Source organism: Staurois parvus, unplaced genomic scaffold, assembly GCF_062004578.1.
Source record: "Staurois parvus isolate SC_StPar_1 unplaced genomic scaffold, SC_StPar_1.0 ptg000303l, whole genome shotgun sequence".
Lineage (NCBI taxonomy): Eukaryota > Metazoa > Chordata > Amphibia > Anura > Ranidae > Staurois > Staurois parvus.
The window spans coordinates 9812163-9838594 of NW_028318099.1; the positions used below are offsets into that span (position 1 = coordinate 9812163).

At 41.5% G+C, this 26432-nt stretch overlaps 2 protein-coding genes across 2 annotated transcripts in view; both read left to right on the plus strand.

The window, feature by feature from the left end:
* Positions 1–12571, plus strand: part of LOC149457767 (cilia- and flagella-associated protein 46-like) — a 201884-nt gene extending 189313 nt beyond the window's left edge. The window contains exons 54-59 of the mRNA XM_089683217.1: positions 665–767; positions 3089–3201; positions 4688–4769; positions 7216–7352; positions 8878–8955; positions 10533–12571. Of these exons, the coding sequence (XP_089539343.1) occupies positions 665–767; positions 3089–3201; positions 4688–4769; positions 7216–7352; positions 8878–8955; positions 10533–10645 (626 nt within the window). The 3' untranslated portion in view covers positions 10646–12571. The remainder of the gene's footprint in view (positions 1–664; positions 768–3088; positions 3202–4687; positions 4770–7215; positions 7353–8877; positions 8956–10532) is intronic.
* A 10400-nt stretch (positions 12572–22971) lies between these two features.
* LOC149457768 (taste receptor type 2 member 40-like) lies at positions 22972–24732 on the plus strand. Its single transcript, XM_089683113.1, has one exon. It carries the CDS (start codon positions 22972–22974, stop codon positions 23917–23919), a length of 948 nt encoding a protein of 315 aa, XP_089539239.1. The 3' UTR covers positions 23920–24732.
* Positions 24733–26432: the final 1700 nt, after the last annotated feature.

Genomic DNA, 26432 nt, shown 5'->3' on the forward strand with positions numbered 1-26432 from the left:
CCTGCCGACTTTATTCACTTTCTGTTTGATACCTCGCTGGAGTGAAAAGAAGCAGCTTTTTTTTAAGCTGAAAGTCAATCTGGATGGAGGTTACACAAAGTTAAGAACTCTCTCTCTGCCCTGCAGCAGTGTTTGGGCCTGGCAATTGGCTGTTTAGGCACCCAGTGCTGCACCGTGAGAGGAAGGGCAGTCACATGAACCCCCCAATCCATGGAAGTACCAGGTATTTAACATTGTCACAACAGGTGGCCAGAGTAGAAAGGAAGGTATAGGCAGCAGGAAAATATCTTTTGAGTTGTCTACCTAGCCCTGCATGGGCAAAGCATAGGTTCACTTTAAAATTGTTTCCCTTAGTTGTGTTTTTATGCCAAAATGTGTATGCTAGATCTATTCTACAGCTAACACATGGCCAGTTTATTTGTTCCATAAAGATAACTTTACCCATAATGTCCTTCTGCAACCATTCTATCTTTGTAATTCCAAACAGTACAGATGATGCTGCATTTATTTTATATGGATTTGTTAAAGTTCAATGTTGGCAAATTCAAGGAGACCTTCGTTGTCTACATGTTACTTATTGTCTCAAGCTTGCAAACAAAAAGCAAAGTAAACGGTCTGTACAAGAGCTGAAAATCTCAATTCTCTGTTATTGTGTCTTTTTCAGAAACACTCAGCCCAGCCTACAGAATAAATGAGGTACTTGTAAAGTATGGACAGCAATTTACAGCTCATTGGGAAGGAATTATCGGCAGCACACGCGTGCCCAGGTTTGTGTTCTCTTTGTAAGATACTTATTAATTATTGTTTAGCGTCAATAAAAGCGCGTCAGTGTGCTTCATTGTTAGTTTTTAATTGTTTTGAGGTGACTGTTGTATTGAGGTTTTTACAGTCAATATTGTAGAGTCTTCACTGAAATGAAAGGTGACATTAAGGCTAGACATGCTCATTTCAATTTTGAGAGCCACAGTAGAAATTAAAAAATGTAAAGTGGTTGCCCTGTCAATTTTGTTTTATTTCTAGTTTTGATTAGTGTAGGGAAAGGGTAGAACTTCTTTCAGGCATTTACTTTTGTCATTGCTACTACAGTGTATCAACAGGGCTCAATAACCAAACTCCCAAGAATCAAATTATTTCAGAGCATTTATGCATTCTCTACTCATTTAAAACTGCATTTATGTTGCCTTCTATGTTCTTGTTAGTGAAATTTCCCCTTACTTCTTCCTGACTTGATGACCACTCTTTGAGGCAGGAAGTGCTGGTAAGTCTCCCCAGTTGGGAAACAACTTGCAGATGTTCTAAACCTCCACTGTTTCTAGGAAAACAAATGTTTTGGAATGGTACAAGTCAAAAGTCGTTTTCAGCTTCATCAATAAATGCACACATAACCAAACAAGTACCTGTTTGTTAGAAATATTTTAATGTTTGGTTTGTGCCATCCTTTTTGAGATATAATTTCCTTTTAATACAGTTAAAGAGGAAGGAACTACATTTTAGGGTGTAAAGTTCTGTATAAATGTGCTGTGCAAAAAAAAAAACACATTTCAGCTCAAATTCACAAATCCAAGGTACTGCTCACAGATCCTGGGCTGTGTTCACTCCAGCCATGGGTGCCAGTTACCAGTGGGAACTATCACTTATGCATTTTCAAACACTTGAGAAAAACCTGAAGCCACACACAGCTGATTTGTCCAGAAGCAACTGTGACACTCCACCCTCAAACTCTTCTCTGAGAGGTTGTGCCCTGTACCTTGGCTTAAAGCGATTCTAAAGGCTTACATTTGTTTTTTCTAAAAATAACAAACATGTCATACTTACCTGCTGTGTGCACAGAGCAGCCCAGATATTCCTCTTCTTGGGCCCCCCTGCAGGTTCTCCTGGCCTCTCTCCTGTCAGATGCCCCCACAGCAAGTAGCTTGCTATGGAGGCACCTACTGCTCCATGTGTCCATTCACACCCGGAGCCACGGCTCAGCCCCGCTCCCTCTCTCTTCTCATTGGCTCACTGGCTGTGATTGATAGCAGTGGGAGCAAATGGCTCCCACTGCTGTCTCAACCAATGAGGAGAGGAAATCCCAGGATAGCCGAGATGGCAGTGCGCATCGCTGGATCAAGATGGGGCTTAGGTGAGTATTGGGGGGCCTGGGGGGGCTTCTGCACAGAGAAGGCTTTTTACCTTCATGCATAGAATGCATGAAGGTAAAAAACCTTGAGCTTTTACAACCACTTTAATGGTTGAGCTCTGGTGTGCAACTTTACATTTTCCCTTTTAAATTTTAGTAATTGGGCAAAATGGGAAACCATAGACTTGTGTACATTTTACACCTGCCTACATCCAATCTGATCTGCTAAAAACAGACGGATGGGGATCTGTTCTCCATCTGCCATTCGGATTGCAGTTGGGTCTGTTTACATCCAACTGCCCCTAGATGACAGCGGGCTGTGTCTGTGTCTGCTCTACATAAGCGGAATGGACACAAACCAACCATCCTCTTGCATAGTGGGGATCAGGGGACAGATTCCCTGCTGAGCAAGTGGACTCCTGGTGGAATCTGCCCCATGTAGAAGGTACCTTAGAACCCTGTCAGGCTGCTGCACTGAAATTCTAGTTGCTTGTGCCCAATTCATGTACCTATTGGAGCCTGGCACTGTCTGAGAATCCATACTGTACCTCTGTACACCTGCTCAAGGCTGGTCCTAATTACCACCAGTTTCCTAATCTGTGAACTGGCGATAATTCTTTAAGAACCGTTAGCAGCTATATTGACAGTTTCCTAAAGTGGCAGTAGTTAGAACTGCCTGAATTTGGCGCACGTGTCAGTTATGATACTAAAACTGTTGAAAATACCTTCCCGAAATAGGATCAGGTAGTTCTAATGGAAACTACTGTCAAAAAATTGTTGGTAAGGCTTTATTGAATCCCCCAGATTGTCTTAAATTGTAAACCGTTGTGGTAATTTCACATACATATTGTGAGTGTTTAAATAATACAAATGATATGTAAAGTTAGCTTATATTTTAGGTCTAAAAGCTCTTTAAAAATATTGTATCACTGAAACAAAACAACTGAAAGCTCACTCCCTTTCTTCCAGCCATGCAGAATGGGAAAACCTCATGGCCAGTTGCAGTGCATTCATTTTCTATGGTGCCGAGAAATTTCTGGCTCATGTAATGCTGGATAAAATTCTTGTCATGGATTTTACAGGTGAGCATACAATAATTCTCTATTTTTTGCACAAGTCATTGTCAGGGAATCCTTATACATCCCTAAATGCACAGGTATTTAGAACATTTATTTTCATAACATATACTTTGATGTCAGTGGCGAATTTGGTGCATTATTAGAAGTTGTGCTCAGTAATTTCAAGAACTCTGAACTGAATTGATAGTAATTTTATAGCAAATTTATTTATTTTTTTTTCTACAGGTACTTATATAGCGCCATCAATTTATGCAGAGCTTTGTATATATTGTACATTGACATCAGATCATGCCCTCAAGGAGCTTACAATCAAATAACTGCTTATTTAAAAATGTAAATGTAGATGCTTTCTTTATCATCTCTGTTAAACAAAATTTAAATAGTGCAGTGTTCCTACCCCCACACAAACAGTTTATAATTACTCAAACAAAACAAACTTTAAAACAAACAAGTGAAAAAAATACATATAAAAAAGTGAAAATTATTATTTATTTATTTTTTTTAGTGTTTACATTTTTTTCTTTTCAATTTCTTATTTTCTCTGGTATGATAATTTGATAACACAGTATTGTTTTTTTATTGGGAAGGAATTTATAAGAGTGTGGTCAGTATACATGAGGATAATACCCTTGAGGATTCATTTTTGTAACGTTTTAGGATGACTAAAATTTGGGATTTTATAACCCTTTCACTTTCAATGATAACAGTAAACCGGATACAGACAGTAATAAAAACCTCACGTGTTCTAATCCCCCCAGGCACACACCTCCCAAAAAATAGAGCCCCCTCACATCCCAGGGCCCATGGTCAGTAGGCAAGAGGCTAGTCTGCAGTCCCCTCCAAATGCCCCTGTCCCAGTTGGGTCTGTCACATTAGTAATGGGGGAATGAAAGAGAAAGATGTGACTGTTGAGATCTACATTAAAGAGAACCTTTACAGCTTCATGGGTTACAAAAGAATCTTGGCTTTTAAGCAGTAAAAAGCAAACTGGAAGATACTTTGAAGCATATTGGTGCTAATTTATTAAATGTGTGCTAACAAGAATATTTCTTCTTTTTCTTCTTTTATTTGCAACATGCAATGACAGTTGAAAGCTGATTGGCTGATAGACAAAAATACATTTAACTGTTGGCATACTTTTTATACCTTAACCACAGAGTTTTTTCCCCGTAATCCCCAAACCTCTATTAAGATTTAGACTTAGAGGGTGTGATGGGTTGAACCCTGGATTCTGAGATTTCCTGTTTACTACTACGTTTTTCTCCAAGGACACAAAATATAGCAGAGTAGCATTTGTATATAGAGTGACTTGATTGATAAATCATCCCAGTCGGCACAATGACTACCTTCACTTACAGCAAGATGAGATCCAATAACGTGATCTGGAGATCCTGCAGCAGTGGTGGCACAATTATGAAATGGATAATTAATTTCAGTGTGCAAATGTAAATTGCATAAAGTTTTCTTTTTATTGAATATCTTTTTTCAGGCTGTCAGTTGATGATTCTTTTAGACCAGGTGCGCACAAGTCAGAGTTTTTCAAGGCAATCAACCATCGATGTACAAAAGAGGTAAAAATGTTGACTAAACTAATAAGTAAATAACTTTGGATATTTTGGTGTATAAAAACATCTACAATATTGATGTATTATGGAACCCCACCACCACCAGCACCCTACAAGACTGTAAAAAACATGGACAGTTTTACTGCTGAACTACAACCTTTCCATCAGTCTTGTACAATTGTACAGGCTCTTCTCCTGTACTCAGATGGATGGCTCTGATTTCACTGCACATTGTTTCCCACAGTGTTCATTAGAAGCTGCAGCAAGTCAGATAGAGCCTGCATCATTTCCTGTCTGGATGACCTCTAAGAGTATTTATCCTTTTCTCCCCAGCCTTGATGGCTCTGGCCCTCTTCTTTCATTCATTGGATATCAGATCATTCAATCATGGGTGCTCTGCATCACATGTAGGTGATACCTAGAGCACTCTGCATGCAAATGCAGCCAGCCTAGGAATGCTTATTCCTTTACAATGACCTCCACCCATTAGGGCTTTTTAATATTTGCATAACTCCTCCAAAAAGCTAGTCCACTGTTTGCATCTGGGCTAGGGAATGTTTTCAGGAAGCTGTGTACAGCATCCTGCCAGCTCCCCCCCCCCCCCCAGCCATGATCTGCCTGCTTGCGTAGGGAAGCACAGAGATCCAGTGAAGACATCACTGGTTCTAAAATAAATGCTGCCCTCCAAAGGTACCCCTGTGCTCCTTCATCCAGAGTGGAGGCACTCTAATACAGGAGGTGTGTTACTGGCCAGATCACCAGTGGGAAACTAAAAAAAATGATTGATTACTGATTGGTAAGCTGCAATATATTTCATTTTTGGGTTTAATACAACTTTTAGCTTTCATGCTTTAGTGACAATAAAACTTGCTGTATGCTTTCTTCTTTGTTGCTGTGTGAATTGGAGATGTTCTGTAAATTAATTACAGAAGAGTTGTGAGTTGTTGACTTAAGCTGGCCATTCACTAGTAGAATTATGTTCAAAATGTTTCATCTTTAAGAACATTCGTTCAAATCATTAGTGAAATTAAATTGGCTTTCGCTTTTTATAACTCTGTTATAAAATGTGAAGTCTGTATGGCAAATGTTTGCAACTAAAAGAATTTCTAAAAGTGTGTGTGGTTTGGTAAAGTCTATTGACTCCACAATCGATTGTTAAAAGCAAACAAAAATGAAGTTCTTTTGATTGACATTCAACAAGTCATCAAATGTGAGAATTTTTGTATGAATGTTCATACGAACGTTTAGTGTATGGCCGGCTTAAGTCTGGTAGAATCTACCAGCTTATACTATACACACAATCAGCTTCTTCAGCTAGCAGCATAGCTTAGCAGTTCGGCAAACTAGTTCTCAGTGGTGATCACTGTCATTCCAATCACATTCTAATTTTTATTTGTTTAATATGTAAAATGAATATTTACATCTAGCTGATCACATTAAATGTGCATGTGTGTATATATATATATATATATATATAAAAAAAAAATATATATATATATATATATATATATGCGTGTGTGTGTGTATATATGTATTTATATATTGTCCAAAGACCATGATATCCTTTAAGTCAGGAGTCTCCCGTTCTAATCAGTGGGCAAGTTTACTGTCCTTCAGACTTTAGGAGGGCTAGACTGTGGCTAGTGGGAGTAGAACACATCCTGGCGTCAATGGGAGTATACCATGCCCCATCTTTGGTTTTAGTGAAGAATAATGCCACTTAGTCAGTATCAGTGAGAAGAATGGTGCCCCATTGTTGGTATTCAAGCGAGGAATAGTACCCCTTTATTGGTTTCAGTGGGAGGAATAGTGCCCCGTTATTGGTGTCAGTGGGAGGAATAGTGCCCCTTTATTGGTTGCAGTGGGAGGAATAGTGCCCCTTTATTGGGGTCAGTGGGAGGAATAATGCCCCTTTATTGGTGTCAGTGGGAGGAATAATGCCCCTTTATTGGTGTCAGTGGGAGGAATAGTGCCCCATCATTGGTGTCAGTGAGAGGAATAGTGCCCCACCATTGCTGTCTTTGGGAGGAACAGTGCCTGATCATTGGTGTCAGTGGGAGGAATGGTGCCCCATCATTAGTGTCAGTGAATGGAATGGTGCCCAAAGGGCTGGATAAAAGCAAGCAAAGAACCACATCCAGCTTGTGGGCCACAGTTTGGAGACTACTGCTTTGAGTAAAGCCATCAATTTAAAATGCATGTTACTTATATAATGAATGATAGTATAACAGATGATACTGAGTTGTACGATTCTTGTTGCTGGAACAATATCTGTGTATCTTGGAAAAAAACCGAAAAAATATTCAGACCATTCTTCTCACATGTATTTTCAGTTGTGAAAGTACTGCATGCCTTTATTTTCTATTTAAAGCCCTCTGTTTTTAATTATTGCTGGTAGTAATCACTTCCTGTAACAGTTAACTCATTAAATCATGTTTTGCTGTTTGTTTAGTAAAAGTCAATTGAGACTAGAAAGACCAATGGAGACGGCCCTCCTACTAAGTGTAGCAGGGGTTCGCTCTATAATGCTCAACCAGTGGAACACAAGTGTGGAACAGAACGCTAGAAGATTGGACTTCCTCTCAGAGTGTGAGTAGATATGTATTTTAGTAACTGTAGTTGTCTTTCACTAGGCTGATGTAGCTCATCATACTTCAGGATGTATGTATGGTGCCTGACAAATCCAGGTTGCAAATGTCAAGCTTTGTATCCTCTGAACAAATCTCAAAGTAGACATCAATGCCAATGGAAGAGACTGCATAGGTAAACAACAGTATTTGTCAAGTGTTGGACTAGCCTTAGACATGAGGTGACACTTGCCCACTCTGGTCAAAAATTAAGTTAGGTATGTGGCTGACCATTGAGGAGACTTAGAGGAGAACAGTCGAACTGACAGTTCAGAAAACCTGCACCAAATGCTTGTCATTCCACTCAATAAGTTGCCTTCCTGCTGCCTGCTAAGCAATTATGTGCCTTTGGGCCACCCAGAAAAATCTATAGCCCGCTTACGTTTGCTGACATCTACCTGTGGCTTAAAAGCAGAATATCATTACAAAAATCCGTTTCAGCTATTCCTGCAAATTAGGAGACTGAATACTAACTTTTTTTTGCCCATACCTCCAGAGTGCCCATTTTTTTTGGGCTTTGCCACTTTCTTACAGTAAATATACAGTTTCACGTCTTGTGGTGATGTGGTGCCTTCAGTAGCCTAAAAGTGGCCATACAGTGTGCAAATTTTGGCCAATTGATGATGAACCAACTGGCATTCGACCCCCTCCTGTCCGACATCATTCGATTGAAAGCTAAAAAAATTGTTGGCTGAACAGCTGCTGGGTCTGATCTGAAGCAGCTGCTCTTCGAGTATTTTGACATCTGGCTAGGTCCGTCGTCAATATACAATAGCTGTAGCTAAGGACATTTGTTCATTTTCATTGTATAGTGTGGTTGGAGGATGCTAGAGTGTATGGTCAGCTTTAGTTTACATCAGTGGTGGTCAACTTAAAATGTATAAACTGTCTGAAGTGTGGCCCCTAACACTTCCAGATTGCTGCACAGTAGCAGTGCATTTTTGTGCATTGAGGCACATTGCGTCAGATAAAAAATTTTGGACCTGATGTCAGTTGCAGTAATAAAAACCCCCAACATTGGTGTCCATGAGTGCAGTAATAACCTCCAACATTGGTGTCAATGGACTCAATAACAACCCTCAGCATTGGTGTCAGTGGATGCAATAATAGCCCCCAGCAATGGTGCCGGTACTAATAACCTCCCCCACATTGGTAGTCACAGGCAGTGAAATGTAATCCCCCGACGTGTTATTGGTTAGCGGTTGTAAAAGTTAATCCCCCATCTTTTTCCCCTGCTATGGTGGTCATGGCAGAACAGTACTGGGTTGAATAAAGTACTCCTGTAGAAGTCCAGATGTTAGAAATTCAGCACAGGACAATGAGTGTGTATGCGGGATTGTTACAGAATGCCAGACTTGGAATTTTCCTCCGCTCTTTTCTTTGATCAAATCAAGAGGGAGCCTAAACAAAATGTTTAATTGCATCTGTCATATAGATTGCTGGTGATCATATTTTTACATGTTGCATTTTGTTATTTAATATTACAGATCTGCTAGCACTTGGGAAGACCACTGGGCAGACTGTACACAGCCTGCAAAAACTCAAGAGTTGCTCAGAAGTGAAAGGTACGTATTACTTTAAATCAGGCCTGGTGTTCTGCTGCATGTATCCACAGTATGAGTACATTTCAGGACAGTTTCACTCATTCATGTTGTGTATATTTGTTTCTATAATGTTTCTGCACAGCCTTTTCATTAAGGATATATTACTGGTCTGTAGCATCAAAGAACTACAAGAGCATCAAAGCTTTGGGTGGAGGGAATTTACCGTGATCGCTCCTGCCTGTACTTCCCCAGTCTTAACATTCTGTATCCAGCATACTATCTGTCTTCCATCCACTCTACCTGTGCAGAATTAATGAGAATGTTTCCTTTCCAACTTAATAGAACATTTCCAGGGTCACCGATAAGGTTGTACCACCGGTCCTCCTGTATGGAGCTCAGGGTAGCAGGTGGCCTGGGCAGCACAGTGGGAATTGGATGTGGGGAGGGAGGATGAATGGTACGGTGGTGGGGGCAATTACTGAAATCTGGCTTTTCCTCCTTTCCCTCCAGTCGGCTTTCAACTGCTGTAGAGAGAGAGATACATGGGATTTGTTTCCGTAATTGCTCCCCCCACCACACCAATCACTCTCCCTGTGATCCACCCTCTTCCCTGTGCTGTCTGGGCCCCCCTGTGCCATCCTCCATCCCCTGTAGCACTGCTGACTCCCCCCTTCTGATGGTCTGCTAGGGTTCTTCTACCCAGCAGCAGCTGTCAGATGGCTCCCCCGCACAGCCACGTCATTCATTCACAGGGATTTATGAATGATTAAACTACAAGCTCTCTAACTGAAAGTCTGACCTTCATTACAGGCACAGAGCTGGTGGAAGAGTCTGCAGGAGACAGGCATTGCACCTGCGATCCACTTATCACAGTTTCAATGCTTTGCAAGTATATTTAAAAAAAAGAACTATTGAACATTTTTTTTTTAAATAATAATGTGTATTTTTTTTTTTTTTTGGTCCTGTGAGACCAAGTTGCCAAAGGCATGTCCTCTTTGTCTGTGTCATCAAGCAATCCTGGACTCACAGGGGGAATGGTGCAGAGAACAGCGCTCATATCACTATGTGAGTGCTCTTTTCTTCATCAGAGAGGAATTCCCTCCACTGCCACAGGAAAAGAATCCCTGTCACATGACCAAGTCAAATACAGTTCCAAAGAGCTACATATACAAACATGTTTTATAAAAAGGAATGCAGGGATTTGCTCCAAAGGCATGGGTTGCATTCCATTGTTGGGGTTTGCCATATCTAGCGTTGGGCTTTGAAGAGAATCTATCTTCAAGTTCATTAGTTTTCTGGTTCCAATGACTAGCTCACAAGCTGTGTGCCAATATCAGGGCAGTGAAGTAGCTGCTCTGTATTGCTGCAAGTGAGGTGGATGCCTTCCTTGGAACTAGTTTGCAGTATTTAGACAATGAAAACATCCAGCAAATGATCTCTTGCTTCAAAATTTTCTAACCTCATTACTGAATGGAATGACTCTCTACATATCTTTATGTGGCATTGATCTTCAAAGGTTTCCCTTCTTGTGTGTGGCAGCAGAAAAATACAAATTTATGTTACACACTATAAAATTTAGTCTTTTTATGTTTCCACAGAAGGAGATGTCTCTGAAGAAGAACGTAGTTCAAGGAATCCATCAGTACCTGGTGCAGACTCATACTTTTTTAACTATACACTGTATGGCCTGCCCAATATGGTGGTTATGTAAGACTTTTGTCAGTGACAATCCAATAAACACCCAATTTGGTTATACTTAGCAGCAATCTTATGATATTGACAAAGGAAAAAGATCAGTCTGTCGTCAAAGACAAAGAAACCTTCTCCATCTTTACACCGGTGTGATGTCCACAGTGTTTTCCAACCTTCATTTCACACACTTTCCTGGTATTTATACAGGCATACTAAATTGGGCAAGTTCAATAACTATTTTCTTCTTCAGCAAATATTGTTTGTGACAATACACCAAGACCATATCTGGGATATTGCAAGAGAACACAGTGGCCTTAGGCCAAATAACTGTGGCTGTTTTATCTGTGATAATGAGCCATAAACCACATATGTTCATGAGTGGGAATGTATCAGTAGAAGAATGGTTTCAAGATTTAAACTATGATGTTCTTATTCATTTAAATGTGTAGCTACTGCATTTGGCTACAGCCTTATCCTTTTTGCTATGTTTAGGGCCCTCTCCTTCCTTTCTCTTCATCACCCCAATCTCTTCTGTTCCTTCTCTCCCCTTTGTTCTTATCTGTACCCTCCTCTTCCCTTTCCTTCCCCTCTCCTACTCACTACCCTCTCCCTCTCTTCCCCTCTCCTCTTTGCTATCCTCACCTGTTTCCTCCTCTCTCCTTCTCCTTCCCCTCTCCTCTCCTCTCCTCTCCTCTCCCTCTCCCCTCCTTTGTTTCTCCTTCCCCTCTCCCCTCTTTTCCCTCTTCTCTCCCCTCCTTTCACCTCTCCCCTCCTTTCCCCTCTCCCCTCCTTTCCCTCTCTCCCCTCCTTTCCCTCTCCTTTCCCCTCTCCCCTCCTTTCCCCTCTTCTCTTCTTTCCCCCTCTCCCCTCCTTTCCCTCTCCTTTCCCCCTCTCCCCTCCTTTCCCCCTCTCCCTTCCTTTCCCTCTCCTTTCCCCTCTCCCGTTCTCCCTTCTTTTCCCTCTCCATTCCCCCTCTCCCCTCCTTTTCCCTCCTTTCCCCCTCTCCCCTCCTTTCCCCTCATTTCTCCTCTCTCCTCCTTCCCCTCCCCTCCTTTTTTCCCCTCTTCCCCTCTTCCTTCCTTTCCTCTCCTTCACCTCTCCCTTCTTTTCCTCTCCTTCACCTCTCCCTTCCTTTCCTCTCCTTCACCCCTCCCTTCCTTTCCTCTCCTTCCCCTCTCCCTTGCTTTCCTCTCCTTCCCCTCTCCCTTGCTTTCCTCTCCTTCCCCTCTCCCTTGCTTTCCTCTCCTTCCCCTCTCCCTTGCTTTCCTCTCCTTCCCCTCTCCCTTGCTATCTTCACCTGTTCCCATCCTGTTCTACTGAAAACTAAGACTGACTGTAGATACATATTAAAGTGGTTGTAAATGCATAAGGTTTTGTGCCTTAATGCCTTCTCTGCATTAAAGTAAAATACCTTCCATGATCAGCTTCTTCCCCATCCCCCTACACAACTAAATACTTATCCGAGTCCTATCTTGATCCAGTGCTGTACCCAAGATCAGTAGAACTGTTCTCTCTCTCACTGGACTCAGTGCTGTCAATCAAAACTTGTAAGGAAGGAGCGGGGCCAAGCTGTGCTGTGTTTGTCTATAGATGCACACAGCCCAGCATGGGATCAAGCCTGCATGAGTGCCCTATAGCAAGCGACTTGCTATTGGGTCACCTAGAAGGGAGGAGGAGCCGAGAGAAGAGGAACTGAGACCACTGGTGGGGGACCCCAGAAAAGGAGGAAAGTGACTAGTCTATGCAAAACCATTGCACAAAGCAGATAAGATATGTTTATTATTTTATTTCACTTTAATTCCTATTATCTCTGTTATATAAAATAAATATTGTATTTAATGTATGCAAGCAAATGTATACATAGTTGAACATTATGACAAAACTTGACATACTGTATATTGCCAGCTCAATAAAAAGAATAAACAACGTATTTTAAAAGTTGAAATTCATATGATGATATCTAGATATCTGTGTCTGTGTTTTTAGTGCATACAGGAGATAGTGTGTGGTTAAAGTTATCTTTAAAGGATGATAAGTTAGGAGTTATATATGAATAACTAAATGAAAAAATGCTTTTACATAAGAAATCATAACACTATTTAGAATAGTTATCATATTGATTTTTAATAGTCATTTTAAGTATCTTGATAGATTCTTTCATGGTCAGTGGTATCACAGCACCTCACCTGACTGCATTTTCAGACTGCTTACCTGTATTAGATCCATTTTGTACACTTATCAGTGGCACTCCACTCCCAATTAAATAATGATCACATTTCATAGTGCCTGTATTCCTGTGCCTGAGCTTCCTCAGGACACCGGTTACAGTGAAATGCGTTGAGGCCGAGACTTCAGCCATTACATCTGGGTTCCGGTGATGTCACATCTGGGCCATCGTATCTGGCTTATGGAGAGAGGAGCGGTGGCATCCCAGCTGTAACCTATTGGATTGTGTATGTTGGTGCCAAATACAGGCACTTTGATATGTGAGGGGGATCATTATGATTGTTCTTACTTTTAAATTTAAAAATAAATACTACACTATAAGAGCTTCTTTTTTGGCATGTGTGTCTAATTGATACGGAGGGAGAGATGGATACCAGTTCCAGGACCCTTCTGAGCCTCCAGAGATGCCAAGCAGTTAGTCAGTGGGATTATAAACCAATCAGCATCTAACTTGTTAAATTAAGCTTTGGCAATAAAACCTAGAAGCTGATTGGTTTCTCTGCAGAACTGCACCAGATTTTGCACTCTCCAGTTTTGGTAAATAACAGGCCCTCAAAATCCAATGACCACCGCCAGTCTTTCAAAGGGCGTATTTCCACATATCACTTCCTCACTACCTATCACTGTTTCGGAGGCCCTAAAATGCCAGGATAGTACAACACCCCCCCCCCGCCAAGTGACCCGTTTTTGGAAAGTAGACACCCCAAGGAATTTGATAAGAGGCATGGTGAGTATTTTGTAGATATAATTTTTGTCACAGGGTTTTTAAAAATAATAAAAGAAAAAATAAATTTTCGTTTTCAAAATACTCACCATGCCTCTTAACAAATACCTTGGAGTGTCTACTTTCCAAAAACGGGTCATTGGGGGGGGGGAGGGGCTTCTACTATTCTGTCATTTCAGGGCCAACTTTAGAAGTTTATGTCACACATCACCAACTCTTCTAGCCACCTAAAAACCAAGCCTTTTCTGACACTTTTTATTTTGCTAGAAAATTACTTTGAACCCCCAAACATCATATTTTTTTTTTTAAAAGCAGAAGTCCTAGAGAATAAAATGGTGCGTGTTGAAATGTTTTTATGTCACACAGTATTTGTGCAGCAATTTTTCAAATGCCAAATATAAAAGATGATGTTATGCCAAGTAAATGGTTACCAAACATGACATGCTTTAAAATTGCACATGCCCGTGCAATGTCGACAAATTATATACATTTTTAATATCCATAGGCGGCGATTTAAAACCTTTTAGAGGTCACAACTTTAGATTTACACAGGAGGTCTAGAACTAGAATTACTGCACTCAATCTGACGTTTGTGGTGATACCTCACATGCATGGTGCAATCTCTGTTTACATACCGCCAGAGGACCGCTCCTTGCCTTTGTGCGAGTGCACAGGGATAGGGGTGAATTTTTTTTTATTATTATTTATTTTGCTTTTTCAAAATATTTTTTCACTGTCCCTTTTTTTTTTTTCCGCTCACTTTTATTGTTATCACAGGGAATATAAATATCCCCTGTGATAGCAATAGACAGTGACAGGTACTCTTTTCTAAGAAATCTAGGGTCTATTAGACTCTAGATCTCTCCTCTGCTTTGGTCTTACATGGCTTTGGTGGAAAAAAATCCCAATACTTGTATATTAATTGGTTTGTATGAAAGTTATAGTATCTACAAATTATGGTATATTTATTGGAATTTATGCAGCTTTTACTTTCTGACTGCCTATCACATTTCTTGAGGTGCTAAAATGCAAGGACAGCACAAAAAAACCCCAAATTACCCCTTTTTGGAAATTAGACACCCCAAGGAATTTGCTACGAGGCATGTTGAGTCCATGAAACATTTTATTTATTTTTTTCCGATTATTGTCATCACAGGGGATATAAATATCCCCTGTGGTAGCAATAGGCAGTGACAGGTACTGTTTTCTGAGAAATCTGGGGTCTATTAGACTCAAGATATCTCCTCTGCCCTTACAACATGATTGATGATCTGACTGAGGTTCTTACATGTTGTCATACAATTTCATGTGCTTTTAAGTCCAGTTGAGCCAATTGAGTACGGGGAATAATCGCTGTGACGCTGTTGGTCACACACAGCACTGGCCATTTGAACCAATCCTATTTAAATCCATCTGTCATCTTGTGGGGCAGGTCTTTGATAAAAGAGGAGTGTAGCTCTGAAACGCATCACCGTCACCTCCTCTCACAAGCGTGTATGGGTTGCCACAAGGCAGAATGGAACATACTGGGACTTCAGGCATTGGCAGCTTTTGACAGATGTCAAAGCCAAGTTCTCTCATGCCAACTGAGGATAATATTACTGCCGAAGCTCACTGACAGCTTGCGGTGCTCTCACCCATTCCCATGTTGAATGTCAAGAAACTTGAATGTAAGTGTGCTTTCAATAAATTTGATCATGCTAATGAGGATCCCGCACTGCTCTTCTTTCATTTGAGCTCACTGGATCTCTGTGGATCTCCTTTGCAAGCTGCATGAATCTCGCTGCATGTAAATTGGCTCCCATCTGGAGTTTGTTGCTACCATTGACATCTCTGGAAGCTGGAACTTTTAGTGAGACAAATGCACGGATCTTGCAAAAATGTATGTCATTTTTTTCCCACAACTAGAGCTTTCTTTTGGTGGTATTTGATCACCTCTGCATTTTCCACTTTTTGCTACATATTTTTGTTAAAAAAAAAATCCCAGTAAGAGTGTATTGATTAGTTTGCGCAAACGTTATAGCATCTACAAACTATGGGACATATACTGGAATTTTTTTAAATTTTTTAATACTAGTAATGGTGGCAATCAGCGACCTATAGCGAGACTGCGATATTGTGGGACACTTTTTGGGAACCAATGACGCTAAGTGCCGATTCACATATCATATTGGATGTGGTTTGAACTGCATCCAATCCGCATGACATGAAAAAACATTGCTTCCTATGGTGCCTGTTCTCATATGTCCGGTGCACTGGCGGTGTGGATTCAGTGCAGTTTGAAAAAGAGTCCTGTACAATTTCTGAATAGTGTCTTTAGGTTCAGGTGTGGATTACAGGCTATTAATTATGGGAATCATTTCTAAACCGCATACGTGTGAACAGGATAAAATCCTGAGCTAATCCTAAACCTGACATGAAACGCTGAACAACTACTGTATCAATTAGTTGTGAAAAGAGTTTCAATCCACACCACACATATGTGAATCAGCTCTAATTCAGTGATCAGTGCTAAAAATATGCACTGACACTGTACTAATGACACTGGCTGGGAAGGAGTTAAACATCTACTGTGATCAAAGGGTTAACTGTGTGCTGAGCTATGTGCTTGGTATACATTAGGTGGTGTTTGTACTAGGGGAGGTGAAGGATCATGCCCCCCCCCCCATCAGAACAAAGCCTGGTTTACATGTGTCTTTTGTGTCCTGCCCTATGATCTGCAGGTGCCGGGCGGTCATCCGTTCACCAGCATTTGCAGATAGGCTTCGTCTGTGAGTGTTCACAGCAGAAATGATCCATCGGCAGCATGTCCCCCCCCCCCCCATGACAGAACTGCAAAATTATGTATGTATATATATATATACAGTCATGGCCGAAATTGTTGGCACCCTTGATATTTCTCCAGGAAATCATGTATTTCTCACGAAACGTATTGCATTAACACATGTTTTGCTATACACATGTTTATTCCCTTTGTGTGTATTGGGACAAAACAAAAAAAGGGAGGAAAGAAAGCAAATTCGACATAATGTCACACAAACCTCCAAAAATGGGCTGGACAAAAGTATTGGCACCCTTTCACAACTGCGGATAAATAAGAATGTTACAAGCATGTGATGCTCCTGTAAACTCACCTGGGGCAAGTAACAGGTGTGGGCAATATAGAAATCACACCTGAAAGCAGATAAAAAGGAGAGACGTTCACTTAACCTTTGCATTGTGTGTCTGTCTGTGCCACACTAAGCATGGACAACAGAAAGAGGAGACGAGAACTGTCTGAGGACCTGAGAACCAAAATTGTGGCAAAATATCAACAATCTCAAGGTTACAAGTCCATCTCCAGAGAACTAGATTTGCCTTTGTCCACAGTGCGCAACATTATCAAGAAGTTTGCAACCCATGGCACTGTAGCTAATCTCCCTGGTCGTGGACGGATGAGGAAAATTGATGAAAGATTGCAACGCAGAATAGTCCGGATGGTGGATAAGCAGCCCCAAACATGTTCCAAAGACATTCAAGCTGTCCTGCAGGCTCAGGGAGCATCAGTGTCAGCGCGAACTATCCGTCGACATTTAAATGAAATGAAACGCTATGGCAGGAGACCCAGGAGGACCCCACTGCTGACACAGAGACATAAAAAAGCAAGACTACAGTTTGCCAAAATGTACTTGAGTAAGCCAAAAGCCTTCTGGGAAAACGTCTTGTGGACAGATGAGACCAAGATAGAGCTTTTCGGTAAAGCACATCATTCTACTGTTTACCGAAAACGGAATGAGGCCTACAAAGAACAAAACACAGTACCTACGGTAAAATATGGTGGAGGTTCAATGATGTTTTGGGGTTGTTTTGCTGCCTCTGGCACTGGGTGCCTTGACTGTGTGCAAGGCATCATGAAATCTGAGGATTACCAAAGGATTTTGGGTCGCACTGTAGGGCCCAGTGTCAGAAAGCTGGGTTTGCGTCCAAGATCCTGGGTCTTCCAGCAGGACAATGACCCCAAACATACGTCAAAAAGCACTCAGAAATGGATGGCAAAGAAGCGCTGGAGAGTTCTGAAGTGGCCAGCAATGAGCCCAGATCTAAATCCCATTGAACACCTGTGGAGAGATCTTAAAATTGCTGTTGGGAAAAGGTGTCCTTCCAATAAGAGAGACCTGGAGCTGTTTGCAAAGGAAGAGTGGTCCAAAATTCCGGGTGAGAGGTGTCAGAAGCTTATTGATGGTTATAGGAAGCGACTGATTTCAGTTATGTTTTCCAAAGGGTGTGCAACCAAATATTAAGTTAAGGGTGCCAATACTTTTGTCCAGCCCATTTTTGGGGTTTTGTGTGACATTATGTCATATTTGCTTTTCTGCCTCTGTTTTATATTTGTTCCAATACATACAAAGGGAATAAACATGTGTATAGCAAAACATGTGTTAATGCAATACCTTTTTTGTGTGAAATACTTGATTTTCAGGAAAAATATCAAGGGTGCCAACAATTTCGGCCATGACTGTATATATATATACTATTTTGCCCAGGAGGGTAAAAGAGTCTTGGTGTGCTAAATATGCCAGCAATTTGCCAGCCCGCTCCCCCTGTCCAAAGATTCACTGGCTGCTAAAAAAAAGTAGTAGAGGTAGTAAGGTTGTGGACAAGACTATAAAGTCTATATGGGACATGGTGGGAGCATAAAACCCATAACAGTCAACCAAAAAAGTCCTATAGGGATGAACACTCGCTGGAGTGGTAATTGAGTAGTAGGACACATGGTGAGACAGCCAGCTCATGTTAGAAAAGCCAGCTGGATTCATGAGCATCCTCTCTGTAATAAAAACTATAGAAAATCAACCCCCCCATCGGAGGATGAGGAGGGTCCTCTCTCTGTCCTCAGATCTCAGATATCTGGAAGTGAGGGCAGAAGGATACTCAGGGGGTAAAAGTACTGAGGTGTCTAAGTCATCAAAGCAGGATGGCAGGTTCTGGTACCGGGAGCAAAACATGACATCAAAGGAGGGAAAAATGTCAAAATAAAAGAAGGGGGGGGCGGTAAAAAAGCAAAGGAGAGGTGCAATGAAGTCCTCAATACTCAAAAAAACTGAGGAGGTGGATGGAAGAGAAAAAAGGTCCAGAAGGGGATATTCAAAAAAATAAAACAAAGTCTCCTATGAGCCAACTGGCATGGCTGGGATCTTATTCACGACCTCCATAAGTGGACAACATAATCAGCCAGAGCAATTGCGATCTCCGTCATGTTGGTCAAGCCAGGCCGAGGCCATTTCCGATCCTCAAAGAAGTGCACCCGATCTTCACCTACCATCCGGAGATGGGCCGGGAACAACATGGCATACTTTAGATGTTTAATGCAAAGGCTCCGTTTGACTTCCATGAAGTGGCAGCGCCGCTTCTGGACTTTGGCCAAAAAATCTGGAAACACAGATATTCTTGTGTTCTGGAACGGGATGTTACCTTTCTCTCTAGTCAGCCTGAAGGCAGCGTCATGGTCCCTGAAGTTAAGAACCTTCGCAATGAAGGTACAAGGTGGCGTACCCTTTGGGGGCTGGTGTACCGGCATGCGGTTTGCATGTTCCACTACAAAAGTGGTGGAGAAGGCCGCTCTACTGAAAGTGGTAATCAGGAGATTTTCCAGGAACATGGCCTGGTCCCTGGCCTTTCGAGCCCTCTGGAAGGCCAATAAAGTGGAGGTTACAGCATAGGGCCCTATTTTCCAGATCATCCTGTTTCTGGGCAAGTTGTAGCTGGCGTTGCATGGCTTCAGAGGTGTGCTGTAAGGGATAAATGGTGTCCTCCGCATGGCTAATACAGGCCTCCGTCTCAGTGACCCAGTCACGAAGTTTGTGTATGTCTTGGTGTATGAGCATTATGTCTACCTTCACCTTTTCTATTTTCATTGATAAGGTCACTTGGCATGTGGAAATTGCCTCAAGCACCTTTGAAGTGTCAGCAACGGGAGGGTCTGAGGTAGGAGAAGCAGAGGCGCTATCTTCCTCCAGGAGGGTCCCGCTCTGGAATTTGTCCAAGAAGAATGTAGTGGAGGCGACATGTAGAGAAAGAAGATCGGAACTCCAGGTAAGATAAGAGAGCAGGCATAGTGGCAAAACGCACCCAGGATATCGTAGCAGTATAGAACCGGGAACGGAGCTCAGCACACGTGCGTCCTACTCCATCGCTGTCCAGGGCACGCCCCCCCCGAGGGCCACACTGTATCAGTATAACTATTACATTAAGCTTTTAACTAGGGCATCAGTTATCCAAGCTCACTAAACTCAGTGGTTTTGAGAACAGACTTCCTGCCAAACAACAGTGTTTTGAAGAGCAAATTTATGAAAACAACGGATCACGGGGTGTAGGCCCCAAATATTTAAAGCTCATCATTTAAGGTGTTGTGCCCCTGCACTGAAATTCACTAAAGGAAAAGTACCCCTGTACTAAACTAAGTGGAGGAACCTCAGAGGATGCAGGTGTCTGTGGCTGAGCCACAGAGGAGAACATTTGGCTACACCAAATCCTTCCAATGCTTCACCACTGAATCTTCATGCTGCTTAACAACAAATTATATTTGAGATGAAGCAAGAGGAGAATAACCACACACTCTCCCCTAATAATAATATCTCTGAATAACAATGAAAGCCTTGAATCCTGACATGCTGTATACTGGACAACTGGACAGAAGTACTAATTATACCGCAGTTCCTACTATAACTGCAGCAAATGAAAACACATTTCACAAGTCAGAAATGTGACAAGCGAGTGTAGCACCCTCCTAGTCAGCTTGGGGGAGCTAGACTCCAATTGTTAGCTAGGAGGGCTGAGTAGCAGCCTGGGTGTGATAGCTAGCAGGGGTCAAATTATGGTCAGAGCTGAGAGGCTCTGCAGACCAGCCCTCTGGAATTTCCCCCTGCTCTAGAACTTTGGAGAAAGGTCTAGAAGCAGTGGGTGGATCTGAGGAGTGGTTGTACTCTTGGAAGAGCCTGTCCAATCCCCAACAGGAGGCTTGACAAGGGTTCAGGACAACCTTCAAGAGTAAAGGAGCCTGTTCAGCAGCAGGAGAGTTTGGGTAGAAGTTGGTGATGAAGAAGTGAGGCAGACACCGGATCCCTTGTTCAGGGATTCACCCAGAACAGCTGCATAAAGGAAATCTGGGGTTTTGTGAGGTAGTAAAGGAGATGCTGGCTAGCTCTCCAGAAGAAACTGTTTGGCTGTAACCATTGCACATAGTTCAGGTTCAGTTGTCCTTGGTTTTTCAGTTCCATTGGCCATTCTGTACACGCCTTACCTTATCCAAGTTGAAATCCCCCTAATAAAAATCCAAAAAATAAGCTCAAGGACTGGCAACTCCTAAGAGGGTAGTGCTACATGAGGAAGCAATAGAGACATGGAAGTGAAAGAAAAGGAGAACCTAAAGGCTGACAGACAGACCAAATGTAGCAGGGGAAGAAACTGACACAGAGGACTAAAGCAGACAGTAAATGCAGGTCAAAGTTTACTCTGTCTACATCCCCAGCCCTCAAAGCATCTACTCACTCTAGCCTGTATTGACAGTGGGGTCCTGCTGGAGAGGCATCAGGCTGTCATGCCAGGGTAGCAGCTTCAGACCCACTGCCTGCCTCGCTCACATCTGCAGGAACACTGGTGCTGTGGACATCTGATGGATAGTAGGGCCTCCTTGGCCTACGTATTCTTGCATGATAGCCTCTTCCCTTTTGGTCTGCATGCTTGCACTGCCAGTCATTGGTCCTCCCAAGCCCTAATGGCCATCTAGTTCCAGCAATGGTGCAATGCTCAGTCACTTCAGGCCCAGCCTCAAGGTCTTATGTATCTGCCTGACAGTCCCTTGGAGAACGATGTGCAGTACACATCTTGACCACGCAATGCCTCGATCCTCCCTGGATGCAGATGGTGGTCCTAATGCTGCTCTTGAAGGTTCTGCCACAGGTCCTGGTCTTTTTTTTTTCATGTCCCTAACATTGTATCATGCTCTATAAACATGCCTTTATGATGGGCTGCTGCTTTTATTAAGCTAGAATGGGGTAACAGTTCCACAGTTTTCTCTCTAAAAATGCAATTGTGGTACTCAATTCAATTTAGAAAAATTAAATCCACCAAACTCTAGAGATGGTCAGGAGGACAGTTCAATGCACCTTATTTAAAGCATAGGTAAAATAAATTAATTAATTAAAGTGTACCTATAGGCAAAACTTTTTTTTTACTTTTGGATAGAGTAGAGAGAGATTAGAACACCTGTCAGTATTTATTGCTGTCTGTGTCCACGATTCACCCTCTCTGTTTGTCCATTGAAAGTAAAAATAAAAGAAAATCCCAAATTTTGGGTTGTATCCAGAAAAGTAATAGAGGGGAAATCTTCCAATGAGGACACTAGTTCTAGTGATCTGAGAGTCCCCAAGAAATTCCCTTAATTTGCAGGGATTTCCTCTCACTGCCTGTTTGGCTATGGAACAGGAAGTGAAGGGAAATCTCCGTAATGGGACACAGATGGCAAAAATAAAACTTACAGCGGTTATAACCCTGCCTTACTCTATCCAAAATGAAAAAAAAAGTTGTGCCTTTAGTTCTACTTTAATACAACATACATACAGTACATACATGCATTCTACTTGAAATGTTTTGTAACATACAAATATAAACCAATAAATTAAAGGAATCCAGTGTAGAAAATCTATACATGTTCTCCACGCTTTGTGCAAGAAAATAAAGGAAAATATGACCCTCAGATTTGTTTATGTCAAGTAAAAACGACTATAGAGAACTGAAGGACTGAATCCTTATATTTGCAAAGATTTTCATAGTCATGCACAGTCTGCATCATGTTGAACAGCTGTGGCTTTACAATGCAATAACTTTCTCATTCAGGTGAGAAAGTCGGGGACAAGCAGATTAATACTGCTTAGAAATCACAAAATGCGATTTTAGTATCTAACTTTATTGTGGCCTGAAAAGAGATATGTCAGAAATGCTTTCTGCCTAATTACTTTTAAAATTATGGAATGGGATTCAGAAAATAGAAAATGGACTAATTTACTTTTTATTGGGTTTATTTTAGTTTGCACATATGATTGTCATTATGAGTAAGTATTAATATTTCCTTACTACTTTACTCAAAAGTACTAAAGTTATGGAAGATGTATGTCAAGTATAAGGACAAAAGCTTCATGAACAGTTTATTTTAAATTAGTTTTCTCAATTCTTTCACAAATTGGATTTGTTTCTGACAGTTATTGAAGAAATATATAACCTTTTTTTTTATTATTGTTTGCCAAGTCACCAACAGAAATAATTTGAAAGATTTAGAGCTGAACACTGACGCTGTTTCCTACATCGGGGAGAGTGACGTCCATTACTACAGCTGGTAATTTCTGTTAACTTAGTTCAATATGCCTTCTGAGAACATAATTGGTCTAGTGGTGATCCACTGTATACTTCTTATGACTTGCTTTATTGGCAACGCCTTTATCTTGGCAGTTCACTTTCTTGACTGGTTGAAGACCAGAAAATTTAACTCTTGCGATCTGATCATCAACTGCATTGCTACCATTAACATCATCCTTCAAGCATCAGTTACATTCAATGAGATCTGCTTTGTTATGTTTCTGGATTTCTACATTGAGATTTCACTAGCCAATTCTCTGGTAGCCATTATGACTGCTCTGACATTCTCCAGTCTCTGGTGTGCCACCTGTCTGTGCTTCTACTATTGTGTTAAGATTGTCAGTTTTAATGGGGCTTTGTTCTATAAAATCAAAGCTAATATTGTTGTTATAGTACCTTGGCTGCTAGTGTTTTCTAATGTTATATCATGGACTGTTGGATTGGCTGCCTACTGGGACACATACTTAAAGAGCTCACCAAGCTCTGTCAATGTAACATGGAACACTTCATCCTATGTTCTGAGTTTTGAAAGCAGGTGTAATTGTCTGTTCAAGGTGTACATATTTGAATCTGCTCTTGCATTTTTTATTATCTCTGTCACAGCTGGGGCCATCCTAACTTCCCTATGTCAGCACATGAAACAAATGACAAAAAACAAGGAAGGTTTTAGAAACATGAAACTCACATCTCTCAAATCTGCTGCTCAAACTGTGACCTCTCTACTTATATTGTATTTGGTTTTGTTTGGAAGCCTAACATTTATCTTTAATGGAACCAAAGATGGAATCAATCTAATTTTTCATGTTTTCTTTGTTGTGGCTGCCAGTTGTCCAACCATGAATGCACTCATTTTAATTCATGGAAACAGAAAGCTGTCAAACATGATGAAGCATCTTTTGGGTATAGACTCTGGTACTGCCAATAATGAAGTCACAATTTCTACTGCTCATTAGACTGATCACACGCTGTGCTCTGGAAACATTTGCATTAGGAGATCTCAAGATCTAAACTACATGTGTGATTTTTATTTACCTAGCAATGAGAGATTAAAGCCTAACTTCAGTTAAAATGTTTTGTTTTGGTTAGAGTGGTAAGGGTTGGAATAGGTGGTCCTAACATCTTTACTAATCTCATAGCTCTAATAGATTGGTTACCCAATAGATCCCCATACCCCTTTCACCATACTGTCAAAATCATCATCATCATTATAATCACCAATCCTATTAGGTATCAGTATGACTTCAAAAGATGTCAATAGTTTGGTTGGATGTTTCATATAAATAATTAGGAACAGAACAGTTGAAAAATAAAAATAAAGATTTTATCATATTTATTTTTTTATTTATTGATTCATTTATATAAAATGCCAAAATACAAATACACAAGCTAGCTACAGCTAGATAGATTTTTTTTCCTGTTTGTGTAATTAAAACATGGATTTGAGGTACAGTTACTGACGTTATTTATCTAACACATTGGGGGGAATTTACTAAAACTGCTGCATACAGAATCTGGTGCAGCTGTGCATAGGTTTTATCCTAAGTTTTATTATCAAAGCTTAATTGAACAAACTGAAGTTAGAAGATGATGCATTACTATACACAGCTGCACCAGCTTTTGTGTGCACCAGATTTCCCCCATTGATTCCTTCATTAATGTCTTAACTTTAATTTCAAATTATTAATGCAGATAATCCTGTGATTGATGTTGAATTTACATTAGGGGTCATTGTTTAGTTACATTTTTAAATAAATGATGTTTTCATGGTCTGGATATCTTTATTTACTTTGTATTTTTTTTGGAATGAGTAACATGGGATACTAATGTACATTATACTCATTTTGGGGAAGGTATCCGGATATCTGGAGTCCACTTATCCTTAAAAGGGAATCCTGTCTGATAGGATTCCCCTTTAAGGGTCTGATAAACTTGGTCTTGGGGATCAGATGTGGAAATGAGACTCTTGTTTCCTTAAATACTTTCCTCACGGCCATGCCCAGACAGGAGCTTTGTGGATTTGGGAGGATATTTTAAAACATCCTCCCACTCCTGCACCTAGTTTGCGCCCTTTAGGAATCACAGATTAGGGTACAGGGCTAATGAAATTGGGCCTGTACTATGTACCATGTGATCACTGTGTCCAATCTGTACTTTGTGCTGCTGAGTCTATTATTAGAAACAGTCTATTCATTAGAAACACTGATTGCTGCACTGAGGACATTGTATGTCAGTGCAGCAGCCAATGTTTCTGATCAATAGCCCCAGCAGTACAATGTCACTATTGTAACATTGCTGCTCTGATATCATTGTGTGTCAGTGCAGCCAGCCATTGTCTCTGATCACCTGCACAGCAGTATAGCATCAGGCCAGTTCAGCCAGTTGCTGTGTCCCCAGTCACTACCATACCAGTCCCAGTGTCACCATAAGGCCTCATTCACATGTGCGGTGCTCTCTGAAGAGTGATCCATGTTCAGATTGCTCTTCAGAGAGCATTTGACAGGTTGTGAGGAGGTGTTTAATTGCCTTAACACTACCTGCTTTAACCCCCTGGACAGGTATTCCCACTCATCTGAATAGGTTGTGATTGGGGAGGGTATAATGGGTCATGACAGGGGTATAAATCTTGCCATGGCTGCAAATTATCGCAGGCTTGGCATGTGTACACCCCAGCTTCTGCCTCTGCAGCTAAAGAGAGTAGATATTGGGGGAGTGGGGTAAAACCGCTGCTCAAATTCAAAGTTTTACTGCTCCCCAACCTCATCTCTGAACATGCCCTAATAGTGCAGCCAGTCACAGTGTCTCCAATCACCACCACACCAGTCAGTGTTGCTAAACCAGTGTGGCTAGAAACACTGTTATTGATCGCTGCTACACGAGACCAGTGGAGTGAAAAACAATTTTCCTGATCACCGCCACATCAGTCCCAGTGCCTCCTGACCAGTGTATGCCAGCAACAGTGTTCGTGATCACCTCCACATAAGTCCCAATGTCACTAGACCAGAGGAAGCCAGCAACAGTGTTCCTGATTTTTGCCACACTAGTTCCAGCATCACCAGATCAGTGTATGCCAGCAAAAGTGTTCCTGATCACTGCCACACCAGTCCCAGTGTCACCAGACCAGTGCAGCCAGGAACAATATTCCTGATCACAGCCACACCAGTCCCAGTGTTACTAGACCAGTGGAAGCCATCAATGGTGTTCCTGATCATTGCCACACCATTGACAATCACACCAATCCCAGTGTCAACAGACCAGTGCAGCCAGCAACAGTATTCCTGATCACTGCCACACTAGTCCCAATGTCACCAGACCAGTGCAGACAGCAACAGTTTTCCTGATCACAGCCACGTCAGTTCTAGTGTTACCAGACCAGTGTAAGCCATCAACAGTGTTCCTGATCATTGCCACACCATTGACAATCACACCAGTCTCAGTGTCACCAGACCAGTGCAGCCAGCAACCATGT